Source organism: Panthera leo, chromosome A1 (assembly GCF_018350215.1).
Source record: "Panthera leo isolate Ple1 chromosome A1, P.leo_Ple1_pat1.1, whole genome shotgun sequence".
In the NCBI taxonomy this organism is placed as follows: Eukaryota; Metazoa; Chordata; class Mammalia; order Carnivora; family Felidae; genus Panthera; species Panthera leo.
In genome coordinates, this window is record NC_056679.1 from 129,989,973 (window position 1) to 130,010,505 (window position 20,533).

Here is a 20,533-nt window from a genome sequence, read left to right on the forward strand (position 1 = left end):
CCTGAGATTGACTTTCAGTCACTATGATCAGTACAGTTGGTTGTGTTTTCCTTGATAGGTTCTAACACTTTGAGTCAACGTTCTCCAGAAAAAAGAGAATCTTTTGTGTGGAGAGAGATGTGTGTGCATGTATACACATCACACACACAAGGATGAGAGAGAATATGAGACAATGGAGGGGGAGGAGGCAGGGAGGGAGTGATTCTAAGGAATTGGCTCACTTGATTGTAGGCGCTGGTGAGTCCTAATTTTTTAGGAAAGGCTGAAAATTGAAATAGGATTTCTGGGTTATAGTCTTGAGGCAGGATTTCTTCTTTTCTGGGAAACCTTAAGTTTTGCTCTTAAGGGGAAATTCCCCTGATTGAATGAAGCCCAATCCACATTATCTAGGGTAATCTCTCTTTTCTTTAAAGTCAACTCTTGGTACATGTTAATCATATCTATAAACTGCTTTGACAGTAACATCTAGACTAGTATTTGACCAGACAATTGGACACCTTAGCCTGGCGGAGTTGAAAGGTACAATTAACCAGCACACTTAGCAATTCTGTATTATGTTGATTATTTTTAATGTAGCATATAAATGTCCTGGAAACTGATTTATTTTTCTTTGAAATACTGCAGGTTGAGGTTACAACCTATCCTTTCCTCTAAAAGTAGCAACAAATCAGTCCAGCAAATTACGCTTTAAATATTTAAACATCTAATCACCCAAGTGAATAACTATAACCTAAGTACAAGTTGACAATTTTGAAAAATGAGTGTACTTTTTTAGTGCGCCAGGAGTGTATTGGATTGGTGATTTATTAAATGAAATTACTAAAATCTAAATCTATTTAGATCTCGGAATAAGTTGGCTCTCAAGATTAATGAGAGTCATTTTCCGGTTTGCTCAAATTATTCCGTTCCAGCTCCAGGCTTGCCCCAAATTCTTGTATTTCAGTTCTGTCGTTTGCTGAAATTGAACTTTAACCACACCTTGTGAGGTCTTAGCCTTTAACAGTAGTGCTGCACGAGTAAATAGCATTTCACCTATTTTAAGATGCCTCCTGCTCTTTTTTTCAGATGGATCAGCTTTTGGGAAATATGATTGAAATGTGGGTTGATCGAATGGACAACATTACGCAGCCTGAAAGAAGAAAACTTTCAGCTTTGGCTTTGCTTTCTCTTCTGCCATCTGATAATAGGTGAGGAAATGCTTTTTAATACTTTTGTTTCTTTAAAGCATCAAAATATTAGCACTATCTTTGGCCTTTGGTATTGCTGCATGTTGCTGGGCAGTGTTGTATTATATATATGTGTGCTAATTTTGTTAGTAGACCGTGATGGGACAAGTGTTGGTCTAGATCTAAAAAAGATGTGAATGGGAGCGGTGGGCACTTCACTTCAACTTGGTCATGTTCATTTCATAATTTATGTCACTTTTGTCTGAATTTTCTTTTTTTTATAATCAGATTTTATTACTTATTTTAGGTCCTCTTTTTTGTATAAGGTCAACGTGTAAAATTATGTCAGTAGCACTTTATAAAGTATCCTCCTGGTAATTCAAAAGAATGTTACATAATTTGTTGTTACTTATTGTGGATTATCTCTAAAGAAGGTTGCAATTTCTTTTTTCTCTTTGCATAGCTAAAGTCATTTTGTTATAGTTTACACACTTTGTTAAAACTTCCATTTCCATACAGCAAATATAAAATCCTTTGATTTGGACGTTAAACACCACTATCAGTTTTTTTTGTTTTTACCCCTTGTCATTGTGGAGTTTGGCATTACCTGCTTGCTTCTTTCTTTCTTTCTTTCTTTCTTTCTTTCTTTCTCTCTCTCTCTCTCTCTCTCTCTCTCTCTCTCTCTCTATTTATTTGAAAATTTTTTTACTTAGAGAGAGAGGGAGGGAGAGCACAGCAGGGGAGGGACAGAGAGAGAGGGAGAGAGAGAATCCCAAGCAGGCTCCACACTGTCAGCGCATTGCCCAATGTGGGGCTCAAAAGTCACAAACTGGGAGATTATGGCCTGGGCCGAAATCAAGAGTTGGACCCTTAACTGACTGAAATACCCAGGCACCCCTGGTTTTTTTGTACTTTTAATTTTAAAGGTGTAAAGCAGGCCTTAAAATTGATTTTGTGTGAGAATAATAAACTAGATCATTATGTCTTAGGGAACTTTAAGAACACTTGTATCCTAATGATAAGTTAGGATAAACTAAATCCTATAAATAACTGAAATAAATCCACTTAGCAGGTGTTGTTTATTTCTGATACGGTAGTTTGAAATAAGCCCACAGGTAGTTGTTTTGTCCTAACACCATAGCAATAATTATTGAACACATACTGTAATGCTTTATGTCTTTATATATTGCCACATGTTTCACATTTACATCTCATTCAATTTTTTTTTTTTTTTAACGTTTATTCATTTTTGAGACAGAGAGAGACAGAGCATGAACGGGGGAGGGGCAGAGAGAGAGGGAGACACAGAATCGGAAGCAGGCTCCAGGCTCTGAGCCATCAGCCCAGAGCCTGACGCGGGGCTCGAACTCATGGACCACGAGATCATGACCTGAGCTGAAGTCGGACGCCCAACCGACTGAGCCACCCAGGCGCTCCTCACATTTACATCTCATTCAATTTTTAATACAGTCCTGAGGTATAGGCATGAATATTTTCTTTTTATAGAGCAAAGAAATAACCTGAAGATGTAAACTAACTTTCCTTGTGTGTGGCATGTGGCATAACATAACATAAGGCAGATTTTGAGCTGGCCCCACTGGATGCCAGGACTTGCTCCTTTAAATACAGGGTGGTGCTCTTTCTTAGGTGGACATGCACAAGACCAACATATTTCCTCACTCTGAAATTGAGTGGTATCTTACTGATTTCTGAAGACCAAATTCCAGCTACCTGTGTTTCTACTTCTGTTTTCCTTTCTTACTGGAGAACAGTGACTTGAGAGTATTTAGGCCTTTAACATGGAAGTGTTAAAGAACCTCGTCTTGGACAGTAGCCAACACTGTAAACATTTGTTGAATAAATTAATGAATGGAAAAAATATTAAGGTTAATAAAGCATGTTAGAGTTTTCTCTAACCAAGTACTGAAATTCTTGAGGGTAGATTAGAGATAACACACATTAAATGCAGAAAGATACCAGTGAACCTCTAACCTCCAGTTTAGAATCACTGCTTTCAAGAATGACCATTTGGGAAACTGTTAAACTCTCCTTTACCCTAATCTAGTTCTGGTTGAGAAATTTGGTAAAAACTATAGACTTCGGAACTACATTGAAATCTCATTGCTAGTAGTGACTTGCTGATGACCATGACCATCTTACTTGACTTACCTGTGCCTACATTTCCTTGTTTTTAAAATGCAGATACGTTCCTAGTGAGAGTATTGTAAAGATTAAATGAGTTTATATATGTAAGGTCAGACTATTTGGATAGATGAGGCTAGCTGTTCTTATTTCTTTCCTTTCTTTCTCTCTTCTTTTCTCACCTATTCATCCATTTACTGCAGGAAAGAGTTCAAGAAGCCTAAGTCTCTGTGTGTACGTGCACTCATTTTTAATTAAGTACATTTTCAGGTCTATTGAGTGTCTGTATTCCTGTTCATTAATTCATTTTTAAAATGTGTATCAGTGACATATGTTCTAAGGAATGTTACTTTCTGCTTGATGATGTTTTATAGTACTCTGCCTTATCCCCAGCTTAAGGATATCTGCTGTGTACATTCTTGTTCTATTGTCTTGATCACCTTCTTAACATAGTGCAATCTTTTTTTTTTTTTTTTTTTAAACTTATGCAGTGCAGTTGTCTTGAGTCGTTTTTGTTTCCCTCTTCCTTTCTTTAGCTGGAATAATTCCAGGTTTGAATATCCTGCCTTTCTTAGGGTCATATTTATATGTAGAGGAGGCAGTATTTTCTTCATTTCATTTTTATATGACCATAACATTATTTACATATATCTCCTTTAATATTTTCCAAAAAATTTTCTTCCAAAGTCATAGATTAAACAAAACTACTACTTGGAAATGAGAATAATCAAACTTCACTTTGACTGTCTTCTCTAAAATAGCAATTCATCTTCCACCTTCAAAGACACGTTTTTATAATGCGATTCTAAGCATTTCAGATGTAAGTGTTCTTTGAGAGCAAGTATTGCAAGAATTTTGACTTTTATTTTTAGATTTAAGGAAGTCACCAATGGGGAATATTTAACATAAGCTAGTTGAATAATTAAAGAGATTGGCAAAGCTGCGTGGTTTGTAGGTATGATAGCTTGCTTTCCGGGAGAAATTGCCTTTATAATATACTCCTCTGAGTATCAGATTTACTAAATCTGCTTGGATTTGATACTTGGTACCTCTCCATAATTCTCGTTTATCTCAAAAATAGTATATATAATATCTATACTTGAACATTAATTATTTAAGAAAACTTTAATACAGTTTCTAAGATAAGTCATTTTACGACTTTTAAAACGTTAGACTAGTTGAATCAAGGTAACAGTTTCCAAAGAGTACTATTTTGGTAGTTTAAACATACTTAAATTGAAGGCAGTTTACAGTTTTTAAGTTGTAGACATGTTGCTTTACCTGAGTTATATTTGGCTTAAACTGACCATTTCTAAATGAGTATTTAACTTTATAGAATTTTATTTTCATCCCTTAAAATAGGATGTGTTTTTCTTTTTTACTTCTAGGTCATATATTTTTTTAATATTTTATAGTATTTTCTTTTATTTGCAAATCGTTGGCCTAAGATCTCAGTAGCTTTTCTATAGTGAAAATCAGTTCTCAGTTTTTTGTCTTTCCCAAGAAAAATGTCTTAGAAACGTGTGTGGGGGGGTGGGGTGTAACAACTTTATTGACATGTAATCCATAGACCATACAATTCACCCACATAAAGGGTACAACTCGGTCGTTTTTAGAATTTTTCACGGAGTCCTGCAACCATCACCATAGTTGATTTTAGAACATTTTCATCACTCCCATAAGGAAGCCTGTATTCTTTTACAGTCTTGATTCTGTCATCCCCCCAGCTCAAGGCCTTAGAGCAAGGGCGGTGAGGGTAGTAAGGACAGAGCTGGGTGGAGAGTAGAACATACATCCTAGAAAGACAGGCCTGCAAGGTACCGTTCACTTTTCTTCTCTGCAATGAATCATGCAGTTAATAGTTTCCATCTAACAGTATTGCTAAACAATACTGTTAAAGATAAGCTACTCATTGTCTTGTGGGGATTTTTTAAAAATCCATTTCAGTCCTGCCCAACTTGTCACATGCTGAAAATGCTAGGATTCAGGTCTTGAAATTGCGTTCTAGTGTTTGCTTGCCTGTTTGTTGCCAGCATTCATGCTTTGCTTATTCAATCATTTATTGGTCCAGGAGACATTACTAAATATGAGTGTATTGTTAGTAGGTCCTGAGTGCTTTAAGTAAAGTGCAGGTTTTATTTTTATTTAGATATGGTGAGGCCATCAGATCAGGGGAAATGGCCATTGAAAGATGGTTTGTCTTTAGCAGTTCCCAAGGGGAGGATGCACTCCACACCACACAGAACCACAGGGAAGCACCAGGTTGGTCTGGAGGCACAGGGAGTCGGGGGACAATGTGGGCATGAACCTTTCTTGTGGTTTCCATGGGAAGGAATGGGAAAGCGAGGGCGAGGAGGTTTAGGATGGGAAGTTTAGGATGGGCTAGTTTAAATAATTTCAGTAGGCTCTAGGGTGTAGGCACTTTTGCCATTTGTGTGTTACCTGGCTCTTTGGTGATTAGAGCAGGGGGATAGTGGCTCTAAGTGTAAGAGCCTGATGAAAGAAGTAGTGGAGTATGGGCTCTGGATCAGATGGTTTGCGTATGAAATGTATGTCGGAAGGCAGTCATTTACTATCTCTAGGAATTGGCTAGCCCTGGGAGGGGCATTCTTTCCAGGGTCATCAAGATCGCATCCGTCAAACCAGCAGCATACAGAAAATAACCCATGATTAATACACTGAGTATGAATCAACTTTTGTTCTTAACACCATGCTTTTAACACCTTAAGGGGTACACAGTAAGTGTATTGAATGAATGAAGAATGAATGTAATACTTACACTACAGTCATGGGCCATTTTTTCTCCCAACTAAATAACATTTTTCTGAACTTCCAAAGAATGTTTGTGCCTGAAAAATTGGGCTAATTTGATTTCTCAGTTTGTCAGTCCTGGTAGGAAGTGTAGCATACTTTTTGGTCACTGTATAAAGTACTATTTGAGGTAGATAGATCATTCTTCACTTTTGCCCTATTAGCACACCTAATTTAGCAGACTTAAAAAGGAAAGTTTGTAGATTTGTAGATTTGTTGTGTTGTTGCAAATTAGGGGTTCTTTGAATGGAGCTGCTTAGGAATATTTTAATGTGTTAAATTAATTGTATATATAAATTTTGTTATCTGCCTGTCAATACCCTTTCCAAGAGTATAAAATGAATCTAGATGTATTTACTTTGAAAAGGATGTATATTTAACATTTAAATTAGTCATTTGAGCATTAAATATGTTTTTATAAATTCAGAAAAGCGGTAGTGTGAGATTGTGGGATTTGGGATTAAGGTTTCATTCTAACACTTGGGAGAAGTGAGTCTCTCTGAAAACCAGTTTATATAATGAATAAGATAATTTATACTGTTCTGTAGTGCTACAATTAAAATATGCATATGATATACAAAGAGTATAATTAAATGCTAAGCCATTTAACAAACATTAAATAAATGCTGAAAATCTTTGTGCATCGTTAATTGTTTTCATTGTAATGCTAGTTAATTTTGAAATGAAAAGCTATTAGTGGACATGTTTGTTTATACTAATTATCTGTGTCAATTTCAAAAAGATGAGAGTCTTCAAGATTGATTGTTTCTAAAGTTGATTAATCAAAATCTCAGTTGCTAATGGATTGCTCATTCTATTGGGCTGGATTAGAGTGATGGGTAATTTTACTTATTTATTTATGTATTTATTTTGAGTGATAGGTAATTAAAACACCAGATTCCTATACATTGTATAGGTCTGATTTTATAAATGGGTTCCTGATAGTAGGTTGAGCTATTATGGGAAGTCAAGTTACCAGTTAAAGTTACATTGTCTCTGTTGCAACAGAAAAGCTGTGTAAGTGTCTGTGTCAAACTCTACAGTCCAGATAAGAGAAGCCAATTTGAGAAGACTAACTGATGGGAAACATACTTTTCCTCTACTTCTTGTGTGAAATTGATAAGATGATCAAGCAGTGGTATTTCAGGTGTACATATTACACTAAGTTCACAGTGGGACTGGCAGAAAGCACCCTTAGTGATAACTCTACCCCTTAGAGTTGAATGATTATTCTCCCTCCCTTTCCATGAAATACTTAACTGAACATCTCTGCAATGCTAGACGGTGAGATTACCGTGAGGAGCAAAACAGATGCATTCCTTACCCTTGTGGAACTTAAAGTGTAGGGTTTTCATTTTGTGTGTGTGTGCGAGTGATGGTTGCTCTTATTATTAATTTTTTCGTCAAGATTTGCTTGAACTGATTTCTAACGTAGTGTGTATTATCTCAATACATATAGAAGTTTGTGCAAAGGGCAGTAAGGTGTCACTGGGAAAGTTGTTTAGAAATTTTATATTGTCAGAGTCGAACATAAAATGAGCAATCGTTATAGGATGTATTGAATTGGTGACTCTTTACTTCTCTCTCATTGTTAGATAAGGAAAATAAAACATGTGTAAGAGTACTTGGGAATTTCAGGACCTTGCCTGGTGAGGTTCTACTCCCTGTCTTCCCTTTGACTATATGGTTTACAAATGGGATAGATACCCTTGGCTTTTCAAAAAATAATCTTTGGCTTATGAATGTTTTCCTTTGTATGCAATCCAGTATAGTTTGTAGTAATGACTGGTTATGATCATTTCATTTCATCTGGGAAAACCCCTCTGTGATGCAGCTTTTAATGATTTTGTAATTTGACTAGGCTGTGCATATGTATTTTTTTGGGTCTTGCTGTGAATTTATAGGCTGGTTTCCTTTGCAGACATAAATTGAATAAGATATCTACTTTTGAGCTGATTAATATTCATAAACTGAATTTTGTTAGCTGTAATCTAGCAGAAGTTGGAGGATGTAGATACGGTGGTTTAGGAAGATGAACGATGGATGCCATAATCGCAGGTTCACTGCCTTTATCTGTATACAAAGCAGTTTTGAGAAAAAAGAGGTAAATGACTTATTCCTGGGCTTGCTGATTTTGTTGTTGTTGTTGAAGGGTTATAATCATTTTAAAAACTTCTTTTTTAAAGCTAAACGTGAATTTGTTTTTCTGTCAGTGCTTCGAAATCCCTTTGTCCCTCCCTTCTTACCCCCAAAATATCCACCCTTTATAAAGTATTTTGAAGTGTTTTTGTCCCCTTACCTTAGAATTTGAATGGAAATAGTCCATTTTGGTTTTTGTTTCCAGTAAAAATCCACTTTACTCTTAAAACGTAGCAGAAGTAAAATGCCCCCACCTTCCTTTCCTGATATAAAGCCTGCGGTACTGATAAAACAAACATTCAGCAGTATTTTTAAAATTCTGATTATGTGCTGGAGCACCCTGCTGTGCAGTGGTGATAGGTGCCACTGCACCTTGAGGGTGCTGGTGGGCGTGCTGGTCAGTGTACCCTTGCACCTTAGAAGGACTCTTTGTGTCTTCTGTTTCCTGTCCTAACTACTAGGGAAAGCTCTTGAATGCTTGTGAATATGGGACTACACTCTCCATATCTTCTGTATCTAGGACCAGTGCCCTGTCTACAAATTAAAGGTTTCTGACAAACCGGTTTCATAAGGTGGCCCTCATCTCACACTCAGTACTCTTAACTGATCAGCAACCATTGTATAGCAGTAAACTTATTTTAAACATCACTCGCAAGAGACCAAACTATAGTCAAATAAGAGGACTCTAAAGGTGCAGGATCTCAAACTGTTTTAGAATGAGATTAAGAGAAGTTTGTGAATGAGAATGAGCTATTGGGTGCAGGCCCTCAAAGTGGCTGAAGCCTTAAAGGAAAATAATTGTCCCAGAGCAGCTAGCTCCAGCAAGGGGACAAAAGGAGTACAGTCACGAGTCCTGTGTACTTCCTGGTGTTCCTTGTGCAGCCAGTATACCTCTGTCGCTTGAGGAGCATCGTACTTTGGCGGATTCTTTCCTTGAACTGCTTTCACTCCATACAGCAGTTTCAGAGAGAAAAAGACATGGTGTGATGGAGAGGAAAGCTAAATTTGGGTTAGGTGTTTGCTCCACCTACTGTTGATGTGATGTCGGACCCGTTTTCGCTTTCTGGTTCTTAATTTTTTTCATGTCTCCTGTGCGGCAGTAGTACTAACCGGCAGCTCTGGGTTATTTGGAGGCTAAATTGGACATTGTATATACCGTGCCCATTAAAATGTTGAAGGCATAGGAGTGTTAAATGGTAAGTGGTGAAATATTAGTCTTTCAATCATTGCTCTAATCTTATCTATTAATACTGCTAATACTAATTTTATTACTATCAGTTATTTTGACCAAGTGTGTGAAGGTAGCAATTTAGGCTTTCCTGAAGCTGTCCATCATTTATTGTGTGAGGCTTTCTTCCATTCATGTTGTTTCCATGTGATGCCTGCCGACACTCTTCATTTTTCTTGTTCATTCGTCATTGCTGTTGCCTCCATTTCACCTTTCAGAAATTGGCAGGCTTTCAGCCAGGAAGAAGCTTTCATTGGCCCATCTTTATGCAGTGGTTGTATAGAGTTGATCCTCAGTTTGTATTTGCGAGACATTTACAATAATCGTTGAATGTGCAGCCAGACAGCAGCATGTGCTACTTCAGTTAGCACTCATTGGTGATGGAGCCCTTAAACCCCCATATTTATTACAAGTCATGGCAAAAGGTTTAGAGTAGAGGCTATAGGTTGAAAGGAAACTAGAGAAAGAGGGTAGAATTATAGGTGGTAAAAGGGCCCCAGTTTGGTTGCCTTACCTGAAATCTTTGCCATCCTTTGACATTTTTTATTTGTCTTCCATTTTTTTTATTTGTGAAACTCCTTCCACTTTCTCTGCCTACAGGTGATTTCTGCCTTCTTGAAATGTTTTTACTGAATCATACATTCATTGTTGTGTACTCTGCTTCTATGCTTGCATTTTACATATCTCACCTCCTGGGCTTTTTGGAGGTTAGGCCCATGTGTTGAGAACATACAGTGAAAGGCTTAAGGTCCAGGCCCTGGGACCACACTGGGTGGATGTGAATCCTGGCTTTTGGATTCACTGTGTGACCTTGAACAAGGTATTTGACACATTTCTATCCTTACCTATAAAATAGAGCTAAACTGTTGGATTGTTTTGTGTGTTAAGTGATCTGATACATGTAAAATACTTAGACCAATGCCTAGGAAGTGGTATATACTCAGTAAATCAATTCTGCCTATGGTGATGATAATGTTGTACACGTTTTTGTTGTTACTGTGTTTATTTTTTCTGCTTAACACCAGACATAGGGTACTTGCTTACAGAATAGCCTACATGGTATTATTATAACGAGTATGTCAACTGAACATTCATTGTCTTATAGGACCCCTTTGAGCTCCTTCAGATCAGGGACCAGATGTTGTTTATCTTCAGTACCCTTAGAATCTAGCACAATGTTTGACACATTAGTGGGCTCTCAGTAATTTACTGAATTGGATATATTTCATGGGGATAGTGTAACCAATTCACTGTGCTCTGCTTGATATTGGACACTTCTGAACACCCAGTTACTCATGTCAGAAACTTGGAAATTGTCTTTGATAACATTACCTCTCAGCATCCTCATTTAATCTGTCACCAAAGCAGTAACTTTTAAGATCTATATGATCTATAAGACCAGAACTTTTAAGATCCATAAGATCAATAGCTACATAATATAGGTGGTTATATATTGAAAAGATGGTAATAGAATAATTGTTCTTTTATTTATGCCTTCTTGTAATGGAATTTCTAAATGGAAAAGAAAATAGATTTGTACTGATACCTGAAGTAGGAGGTTATTTGAAGGCAGTATTAATGAAGGTTCTACAAGAGGTGTCAGAGGAAAAATCATTCATTGAGTCAATTTCCTGGGGGGAAAAAGGAGGAAGCCCTTTTAGGAGGCTGAGTGTCCCGGTCAGCAATAGTTCTAATGAAAATCACTAGGAATCAGAAAAGGAATATGAGGACCCATTTTGATGTATTATTCTAGAGCAAAATCAAATGTCGCAGTTCAGATTGGGGAGGATTATTATCCCTTGGAGATGATATGAAGATTTCACCAGAGGATTGACAGCTAATGAGAAGATTTTAAATTACCTTAACAATATGAATTGGCTGTGAAATAATACTAATTAAAGTAGGGGGAAATATACCTTCCAGTAAGTGCAGTGGGAAGCTGGGAAAGTTGAGTTCTAATCTAAAACTTTAGTGGCCAGTTTTGCCATTAATTAGTGATGTGCTCAATACCAAGTAAGATGAGGAGGTCTCTGAATTCTGTTACTCTATCACCCTTTTGTGAGGTTTTGATTTCTGCGTTCTTCTGTAGGTGTGATCACTTGTTTCTAACAGCTGCAGCCCCTATGAACAGAAAGGCTATAAACTTTGTTTTTCTGGATATTAGATTTTTCCTGGATATCATCCTGAGACCTATGATGTATGGTTTAGAGTTATTATTGGTTGTAGTCACTTTAAGTTTATCTCAGTTTGTACAATATGAGAAATACAAAATGTATTTTATTTTGTCACTTTTATTTAGTGTGTAATTTGCATTTTATTTCTAAGACCTAATAAGAATAAATAGTTTTGTCTGCTTTGGATATTTCTGGAATGGAGGACAAAAATTAATTAATGTTCTGATCTTATTACCTTGTAATTTTTCCTCTAAATTTTTCTTTGATGTCGATGGACCATTTCTCTGACTTCTTCCAAACTGTAGGAGAGGAAAAAGTTTTCCTCCATTGTCTCATACTCTGTGGCTGCATTTGAAAATTAAACTGACAAAGACAAGATAACAGGAGAAAAGCATACAAATTTAAGTTTTTCATGACACGGAAGCCTTCGAAAGGAAATGAAGATCCCGAGGGATTTGTTAAACCTATGTGTTTTTATGCTAGATTTGATGCAGAGTGGAAAGTTGTGGAAAGATAATGATAGGGCACCGGGTATGAAGTAAGTGTAGCAAACTGGAAATTTTGGAAGGCCTGTTTGTTTGGATTCTTATCACAGTTCCCTTTGTCTTTGGAGATAAGGATGCTCCTTTTCTCCCACCATAGTGGAGGGCACCTCTCAAATGAAGTTTTCATGACCTCCTCCAAGAGTGAAGGACAGATGATAATGGGGTGTGACTGGGTGTAGGGAAGGTCACAGAGAGTCCTTCTTGCTTCTCCCTTTTTCTCATACTCCTTCAGTTTAGAATATTTAGTATGTCAGGGTGCTGTATTTTGGGATATGGTGTCCTGAATCCCATCCTAACTCTTTAAGTTGTATGACGCAATTGAAAACACCATGAGATAGATGTACCTCATTGTACTTTGCGTGTTTTGGAAAATACTAAACACGAAGCAGACTTGAGAAATCTAGCTCTTATTCCATCTTTACCTCTAATTCGTGTCATCTCTCTGTCATTTGGAATTTTTGGTGGTGGTTTTCTAATTGCTTTATCCACTCAATAGCAATAACAATAGCCAGCCACAAAAGATAGTTGTGAGAAATGTAAATCATTTTGAGAAAAAATCTGTTACCCAGTATTGTTACAGGATTTTTTACCTCAATTCCTGGCGTCCGTTGTTTTGTCACTTCAAAGAATGAAGAGGTGGACACAAGATGAGCAGCAGGCAAAGTTTATTAGAGTATAAGCTCAGAAAGGAAGAATAATAGGAAAGTTCTACAGGGAGGGGACATTCAAAGGTGAATAACCCACATCTACAGGCAAGGGTCTTTGTTTTATAAGGTTCTGGTCAGCACCCCGTTTTCTTCCACCTCGTTCATTCTCAGATTCTGTCCGTGCTAGCTGGATAACTCTAGGCACTGGGATGTCCATTCCTGATTAGCTCGGCTCCATTGTGTAAGGAGTTAGACTGGTCATATTGTCCCATGTATAACGTAAGTTTTATGGTTTAGCTAAGTATTTTTATTGTTAAATTCCTGAGGGGAACCTGAGGGGACCAGGTTATATTCTTAAGAGGGACCTTACACCCTTAGGGGTTTGCTGTGGTAAACCGCTTCCAGCATTGTTCCAAAATATGTGTTTTTTCCCACCCAGGGGCCTCAGGTCCTAACCTTTCCCTCTCTGCCTATTTTATCCTATCTTTCCCGATTATAGTATATATTTATTTTCCCTATTATAGTATATACTATCTACCTATCTATCCACACTATTAGGTATATATTTAATATGGAAATAATTCATATTATTATATGAAGTAATTGTCTTGATCTGAAAGATGGTCTAGTATCAAAAGGGAGTTAGAGTTGACAACTATTACTACTGATTTTTGAACTGTATCGTCAGAGCATTGGTAATATTAATGACAGAATTAGAAAATCTAAACAATGAGCTTTATGGAAAATTAATGACTAAACAAATAATATAAACAATTTATACTTAATTCTTTATATTTAATTTTTTTTTCATGTTTATTTATTTTTGAGAGAGAGAGAGAGAAAGAAAGAGACAGAGTGCAAGCCGGGGATGGGCAGAGAGAGAGGGAAACAAAATCTGAAGCAGGCTTCAGGCTGTAAGCTGTCAGCACAGAGCCGGACCCAGGGCTCCAACTCACAAACCGCAAGATCATGACCTGAGCTGAAGTTGTACACTGAACTGACTGAGCCACCGAGGTGCTCCTATAGTTAACTCTTTAAATCATTACCTTAAAATATTACAGTATACATAGATTTTTACTGTAAAAGATTCACACTATTTCAGGGGTGTGTGTGTGTTTTGTGTGTGTGTGTGTAGTTGAAAAGTCATTAAACGGCTTCTTTCAATTTCCCCAACTTTTCTTGCCAAAGGTAATCTTTGCCAGTAATTTGGTATACAACTTTATATCATTTTTCAATGCAAGGCATATACCTTAATAAATTAAGATGCTAGTTGGTGGTATTCACTATTCTTTATACCCAAAAATCTCTTTGAAAAATTAAAAAGGAAGAGCACAGAGGTTAGTGTAAGGACATTTGTGTTCACCATTCTAAATTGCTTAATTGTTTTTGCTACCTGTTTTTTTTAAAGGAATAAAAGTTGAAGTCTGTAATATGTATTCAAAACAGTGTAAATATTTTATGCTAAATTCACCAAAATTATGTTAGTCTGTTTACATCTTAACTCACTTTTCCTACTCAGTAGCTATCTGTTGCTAATGCCTGAAGTTTGTTCATTTTGAATATTTACAATTTTCAGATATCCTTTTAAAAAACATTTTTTTAATTCTAAGATGTTTAGGTATGTACATTAGTAAATCTCAAATTAATGGTTTCTGAAAAAAATAAGTTCCTGAGATTTTCTTTCAACAATACCTTTGAAACATAGATAAAATTACTTCCTCTCTCTCAGTTTCCTGTATCCATGGTAACTTGTTTTACTCACTGACTCTGGAGGAACCCATGTGAAGAGTGGTGTTTCCTGAGCAAACTGTGACTTAAAAAAAAAAAAAACAGTGGAGTGGGGGGAGGTCAACAGTGCCACAGAAAGAGATGGAGCTTAGAAATGTCGCTCTTCAGATTTAGAAAGCAAACCTTTACTTGAATCAGCCGGGTGTCAATAATATGAATTTCCTGTTCTTGGTAAGATTATTTATTTAAATATGAACTTTTAGCTGAAACAAAAAGTAATTTGATTTTGTGAAAAGCTGTAGTTTTGTTGTTTTGTAATGAATTTGTATTTTCGTAAATTATAATGTTATTTAATTGATATTACCTTAATTTGAAAAGGGACATATTGACCATTATCCTTACGTCACCATTTGTTATTTTTGTTATTGTTAATTATAATATTTTAAATTGGCTTAGCAAACATTTTGCAGTTTGTTCAATTTGAATTACCATTTTGTCAAGCAGTGGGTTAATGGCCTGGAGGTATTAATTCTAGAACCCACTCCAAACTCATTATTTTATGCTATCACCATAGTAGGATTTATGATACCTAGTATTATTGGCTGATGTTAATAAAAATAAGCAAGATACAGCCTTTTTAGTATTGTAAAACTTTGATTTGGAGAACTTTTTGATGATTTAAAGTTTTACCTTCTTTTTTTATAGCCAATTCTGATATGAACAGAAAAACCAAGAACAGGGCTATGTGTGGATTACATTTTTCTCTGCCTTGCCTACGACTTATTCTACTTGTTACCTGTTATCTTGTATTATTATTCCATAAAGAGATTCTTGGATGTTCGTCCATTTGCCAGCTCTGCACTGGGAGACAGATTAACTGCCGTAACTTAGGCCTTTCAAGTATTCCTAAGAATTTTCCTGAAAGTACAGTTTTTCTGTACCTGAGTGGAAACAATATATCTCATGTAAATGAGAGTGATTTAACAGGACTTCATTCTCTTGTAGCGTTGTATTTGGATAACTCTGGCATTGTTTATGTATATCCAAAAGCTTTTGTTCATTTGAGGCATCTATATTTTCTATATCTAAATAATAATTTTATGAAACGCTTGGATCCTGGAATATTTGAGGGACTTTCCAGTCTTCGTAATTTATATTTACAGTCTAATCAAATATTTTTTGTTCCAAGAGGAGTATTTAATGATTTAGTTTCAGTTCAGTACTTAAATCTACAAAGGAATCGCATCACTGTCCTGGGGCGTGGTACCTTTGTTGGTATGATTGCTCTTCGGATACTTGATTTATCAAATAATAAAATTTTGAGGATATCAGACTTAGGCTTTCAGCATCTTGGAAACCTGGATTGTTTGTATCTAGGAGGTAATAATTTAACAAGAGTACCATCAAATGCTTTTGAAGTACTTAAAAGCCTTAAAAGACTTTCTTTGTCTCATAACCACATTGAAGCCATACAGCCCTTTGCATTTAAAGGACTTGTCAACTTGGAGTATCTCCTCCTGAAAAATTCAAGAATTAAAAATGTTACTAGGGATGGGTTTAGTGGAATTAATAATCTTAAACATTTGATCTTAAGTCATAATAATTTAGAAAATTTAAATTCCGACACATTTAGCTTGTTAAAGAATTTAATTTACCTGAAGTTAGATAGAAACAGAATAATCAGTATTGATAATGATACTTTTGAAAACATGGGAGCGTCTCTGAAGATCCTTAATCTGTCATTTAATAATCTTACAGACTTACATCCAAGGGTCCTTAAGCCATTGTCTTCACTGACTCATCTGCAGGCAAATTCTAATCCTTGGGAATGTAACTGCAAACTCTTGGGCCTTCGGGACTGGCTAGCGTCTTCAGCCATTACGCTGAACATCTCGTGTCAGAATCCCCTATCCCTGCGCGGCAGAGCACTGCACTCCATTAAATGGACTGAGTTTACAAATTGTGTTACATCTTCGACAAATGTATCCAGAGCTTGGGCTGTAAAATCTCTTCATATTCATCACAAGACTACAACGTTAATGATGGCCTGGCATAAAATAACCACAAATGAGAAACATTTGGAAAATACCGAGAGTGTTACTCTCTGGGAACGAAGTCGTACTTCTCCTGCCAGTAGATTCTTTCAAGAGAATACCTTTGGTAATCCATTAGAGGCTACTGCAGTGCTGCCTGTGCAAATACAGCTTACTACTTCTGTTAACTTGAACTCGGAAAAAAACAGTGCTCTACCGATCGATGCTGCTTCTGTGTCAGGGAGAACATCTCTTATTTGTGCACAAGAAATTGAAAAGTTGAATGAGGCTTTTGACATTTTGCTAGCATTTTTCATCTTAGCTTGTGTTTTAATCATTTTTTTGATCTACAAAGTTGTTCAAGTTAAACAAAAAGTAAAGGCACCAGAAAACTCAGGGGAGAACAGACTTGAATACTACAGCTTTTATCAGTCAGCAAGGTATAATGTAACTGCCCCGATTGGTAACACTTCCCCAAATTCTTTAGAGAGCCCTGGTTTGGACCAGATTCGACTTAACAAACAAATTGTTCCTGAAAGTGAGGCACAGGTGATTCTCTTTGAACATTCTGCTCTATAATTCAACCTAATATTAGCTGTAAGAAAACTTTGGTGCCGTGGACATGAATTAAACTAAAGCCTCCTTATAGAATATAAACTTTACTTGGAAATATAATGAGTTATATGAGCTTAGCATTAATAAATACATGTTTTTAATAATTTGTGAATATTGTATTCATTCAGCATACATCTCCCTTAATAGTTGCCATATGAAATAATAATAGCTAATATTTCTGTGTACCAAGCACTATGGTAACAAATACTTCACATATCACTTATAATCCTTCTAAAGTAGTTGTACATTTTATAGGTAAGGAAACCTAGGGAGATTGAGTTTAAGAAACGGTCCAAACTCTCACTGCTTTTGACACATTTTAGGTCTGTCTGATTCCAGAGCCCATGCTTTTAATTTCATGCTATACTGCTGCCTGGTGCTAATTGTGAATGACATAGGCATGGTTTGTCTTCTCGGTAAAGCTTGAAATCTAGAGGAGACACATGGTTTCTGTACAGGTTGGTAAGTATTGTATTTGCAGGGTACTGTTGGATATAACATAAGTGGAGGTGAGAGATAGCTTTATGAGAGAAGAGACGTTGCGACTGGATCGTGAAGGGTAAATAGAAATGAAGAAAGTTTAATAATACTTAAAGGTAACATCATATCATAGGAGGTGAAGAAAGAAAGAATCCTGCATTTCATCAACTAACTGTATTCACTATAGCCAGAGTTGTGAGTGGTGATGTGAGATTTACAGTTGGAGAGAAAGATCAGATGATGAAGGATGTTGTAATTTCACGTTTTTCCTTAAGGCAGCAGGAAGCCATGGAAGGATTTTAAACAGTGGAGTGGCATAACCAGATTTACTGTTTGGAGAATACGTTCTTTCTGGAAGGAGCAACGAGACGAGAGGCAGGGTTAATGGGGCAGGAATATGAATCACCAATCCTGAGGAGAGGTACTAGAGGCCTGGGCCACGATAGTGGGAAACAGGACGGATGGGTTCTGGAGCTACTTTGGAAGTAAGATGAACTGCCTTGGTGATTGGCTATGGGGTGGTAAGTGATGGGTATGTCAAAGATGGTAGTTTTTGGCTTAGCTATCTTTGTGTTAAATTTACTGAGCAAAGGAAGGAAAAGGAGTGGGGATATGGGCAGGGACAGAATAATGAGGTCGATTTTAGGTACATTGAATTTGAGGTTCATATCTGGTCTCCCAAGTGGAAATATCCTGCAAGTAGAAGATTAGGAGAGATCTGTCTGGTAAAGGTCAGTAATTTGTAAACTTCCATCTGTCTCGTACACCGGAAGTATATGATACTTTCTTAACAGTAACATCAACCATTTGGGCCATGATTTTGGGAGACAGGTAAGTGAGGAAGAATAAGATGAAAGAGCCCCCAGGAGACATTAGTAGCCTTGACTGAGAACCTTTAGTGTAGATAGATGGTAATTCAAGCCATGGAAACTATGTCATGTTTTTCTTTATTAGCTTAATTTCTACTTGTGTAGCGCTCTGCAGAATGTTGGGCATATATTAAGTGCCCATGCTTGATCTTTTAACAGCGACCTGAACCACAAATGTATCTTAAAATTTTTCTCTTGAGCATTATGTATTTCATGTTTGTGCTGTCCTTCCTCTTCCCTCAGATTTCTATTTTTTATTATTTAATACTTTGCATATGAAATTAGCCTGAAGCAATCCAGGAGTGTATAAATCAAGTGATAATTACTGAGTTTGTGTTGTGAAACTGAAGTAACTATAAGAATGTGTTACGTTGTCCAATGTACTTGCACATGGTGCTTCTCAAACTCAGAATCAACTCTGCTGTTAAAGCACAGATTGTAGTCCCTCACCCCACCCCACCCCACCCCACCCCACCCCGCCCCGCCCCCCACCCCCTTCCCAGAGTTTTTGATGCAGTAGGTCTGGAGCGGGGCCTGTTGAGTGTGCAGTTTAACAGGTTTGCTGATACTGCTGGTCTGGAGACCTCGACTGGAGAGCTGCTGATGTAAGATACTTGAAAAGCAGAAAAGGATCTAAGGAATGGTTTTGAGATGCACTAGAGATTGCAGAGAAATTACAGCCACACCTCCCCTGCCCCTGCCCCTGCCACCCCAAGAGTTTTCACTCTTCTGCTTTTCCCTGCCTAGCATAAAGTTTTGTCCTTGACTGTGATTTTAGCAGAAAACCTGAATACATTTTAAATAAATCTATTCTTACATAAATGGTTTCATTGTAGAAGAGCGTGTGGTATGTTTCATCCTGAAAATGTTTTTAATAATACTCTTTTGTTGTGTTTGTGTCCTCCCAACTCCCACAACTCTGATTGTTTTCACTAATTACTAAAAGTACATACTCTTTGGAAACAAGAAGAATTCAAACAATAGGGAAATAATTAAAGCTAGGGGCGCCTGGGTGGCTCAGTTGGTTGAGCATCCGACTCTGGCTTCCGTCATGGTCCCATGGTGTGTGCTGTCAGTTGCAGAGCCTACTTCGGATCCTCTGTCTCCCTCTCTCGCAGCCCCTCCCCTGCTTGTGCTCACTCATTCTCTCTCAAACATTAAAAACATTAAAAAAATCTTTTAATGGAATATTCAAAGTTAAAGGTAAAAACCCTTCCATGTTCCCCTTTCCCACCACCTAAACCACGTCCTCTTGAAGACGTTAGAAGCAGCATACGTAGCTATATGAAGTTAGGAAATATCTGTAAACCGTATTTTTCTTGACCTCACAACAAAATTTCCCCGAAATCAAAGAAAGTAATTTAGTAATTTTATCAAGAATTTGTTTTTGTTTTTATGTGTAACTTCTAATTGATGTAGGCTTAACTAGAAATTGTTAATATCAATTTATATATAGAACTGTGGTTGTGCACAGTGGTATGTATTAAGTACTAGTTCTCCTTTCTGTCAGCAGCTTTTCCTTTTAAAGATGTTAGCGTGTATGACACTCTTACACTGTTTAAAAACTTATTTAATGTAAAATTGATTCAAAGTGATACATGCACAGAAACTTCTAGCACTATAATTTGTGCATTTGATTATTTCACATTTTAAGCAGCTCTACCTGGAGCAAAACAGCAAAGTTAAAGCTAAGTAATATTCTAAATTAATACAGCTAAAGGAACTTTTCTTAAGATTTCTATATTTATGTACCATTGACTAAAGTGTTTTGAATAGAGCACTCAAGAATAAAATTGTTGTGTTTCAGAAGGATAGTTTTAGGTACAGATCCATTTTTTCCATTGACTTTTGTAAAAGTTGGTCAAGGTTGTAAGGCATACCAAAAAAGCTCCCCCCCTCAACCCTCTCCCATAACAAATGAGAAGTAGAGAACTCAACTACAATTTTTTATGGTAC

The 20,533-nt window shown here is 36.8% G+C and overlaps 1 protein-coding gene across 7 annotated transcripts in view; it reads left to right on the plus strand.

Moving 5' to 3' along the window:
- IPO11 (importin 11) overlaps positions 1-20,533 on the plus strand; it is a 198,482-nt gene that overhangs the window by 127,319 nt on the left and 50,630 nt on the right. For 6 of the 7 annotated variants that reach the window (XR_006202884.1, XM_042940027.1, XM_042940032.1 and 3 more), the window contains exon 27: positions 1,066-1,187. Coding sequence is in view for 6 of the 7 variants with exons in the window: in XM_042940027.1 (XP_042795961.1) it covers positions 1,066-1,187 (122 nt within the window). In the remaining variant the exon portion in view is untranslated. Of the gene's footprint in view, positions 1-1,065; positions 1,188-16,338; positions 16,456-20,533 lie in introns of those variants that run through there. The other variant, XM_042940046.1, reaches the window with a different exon arrangement.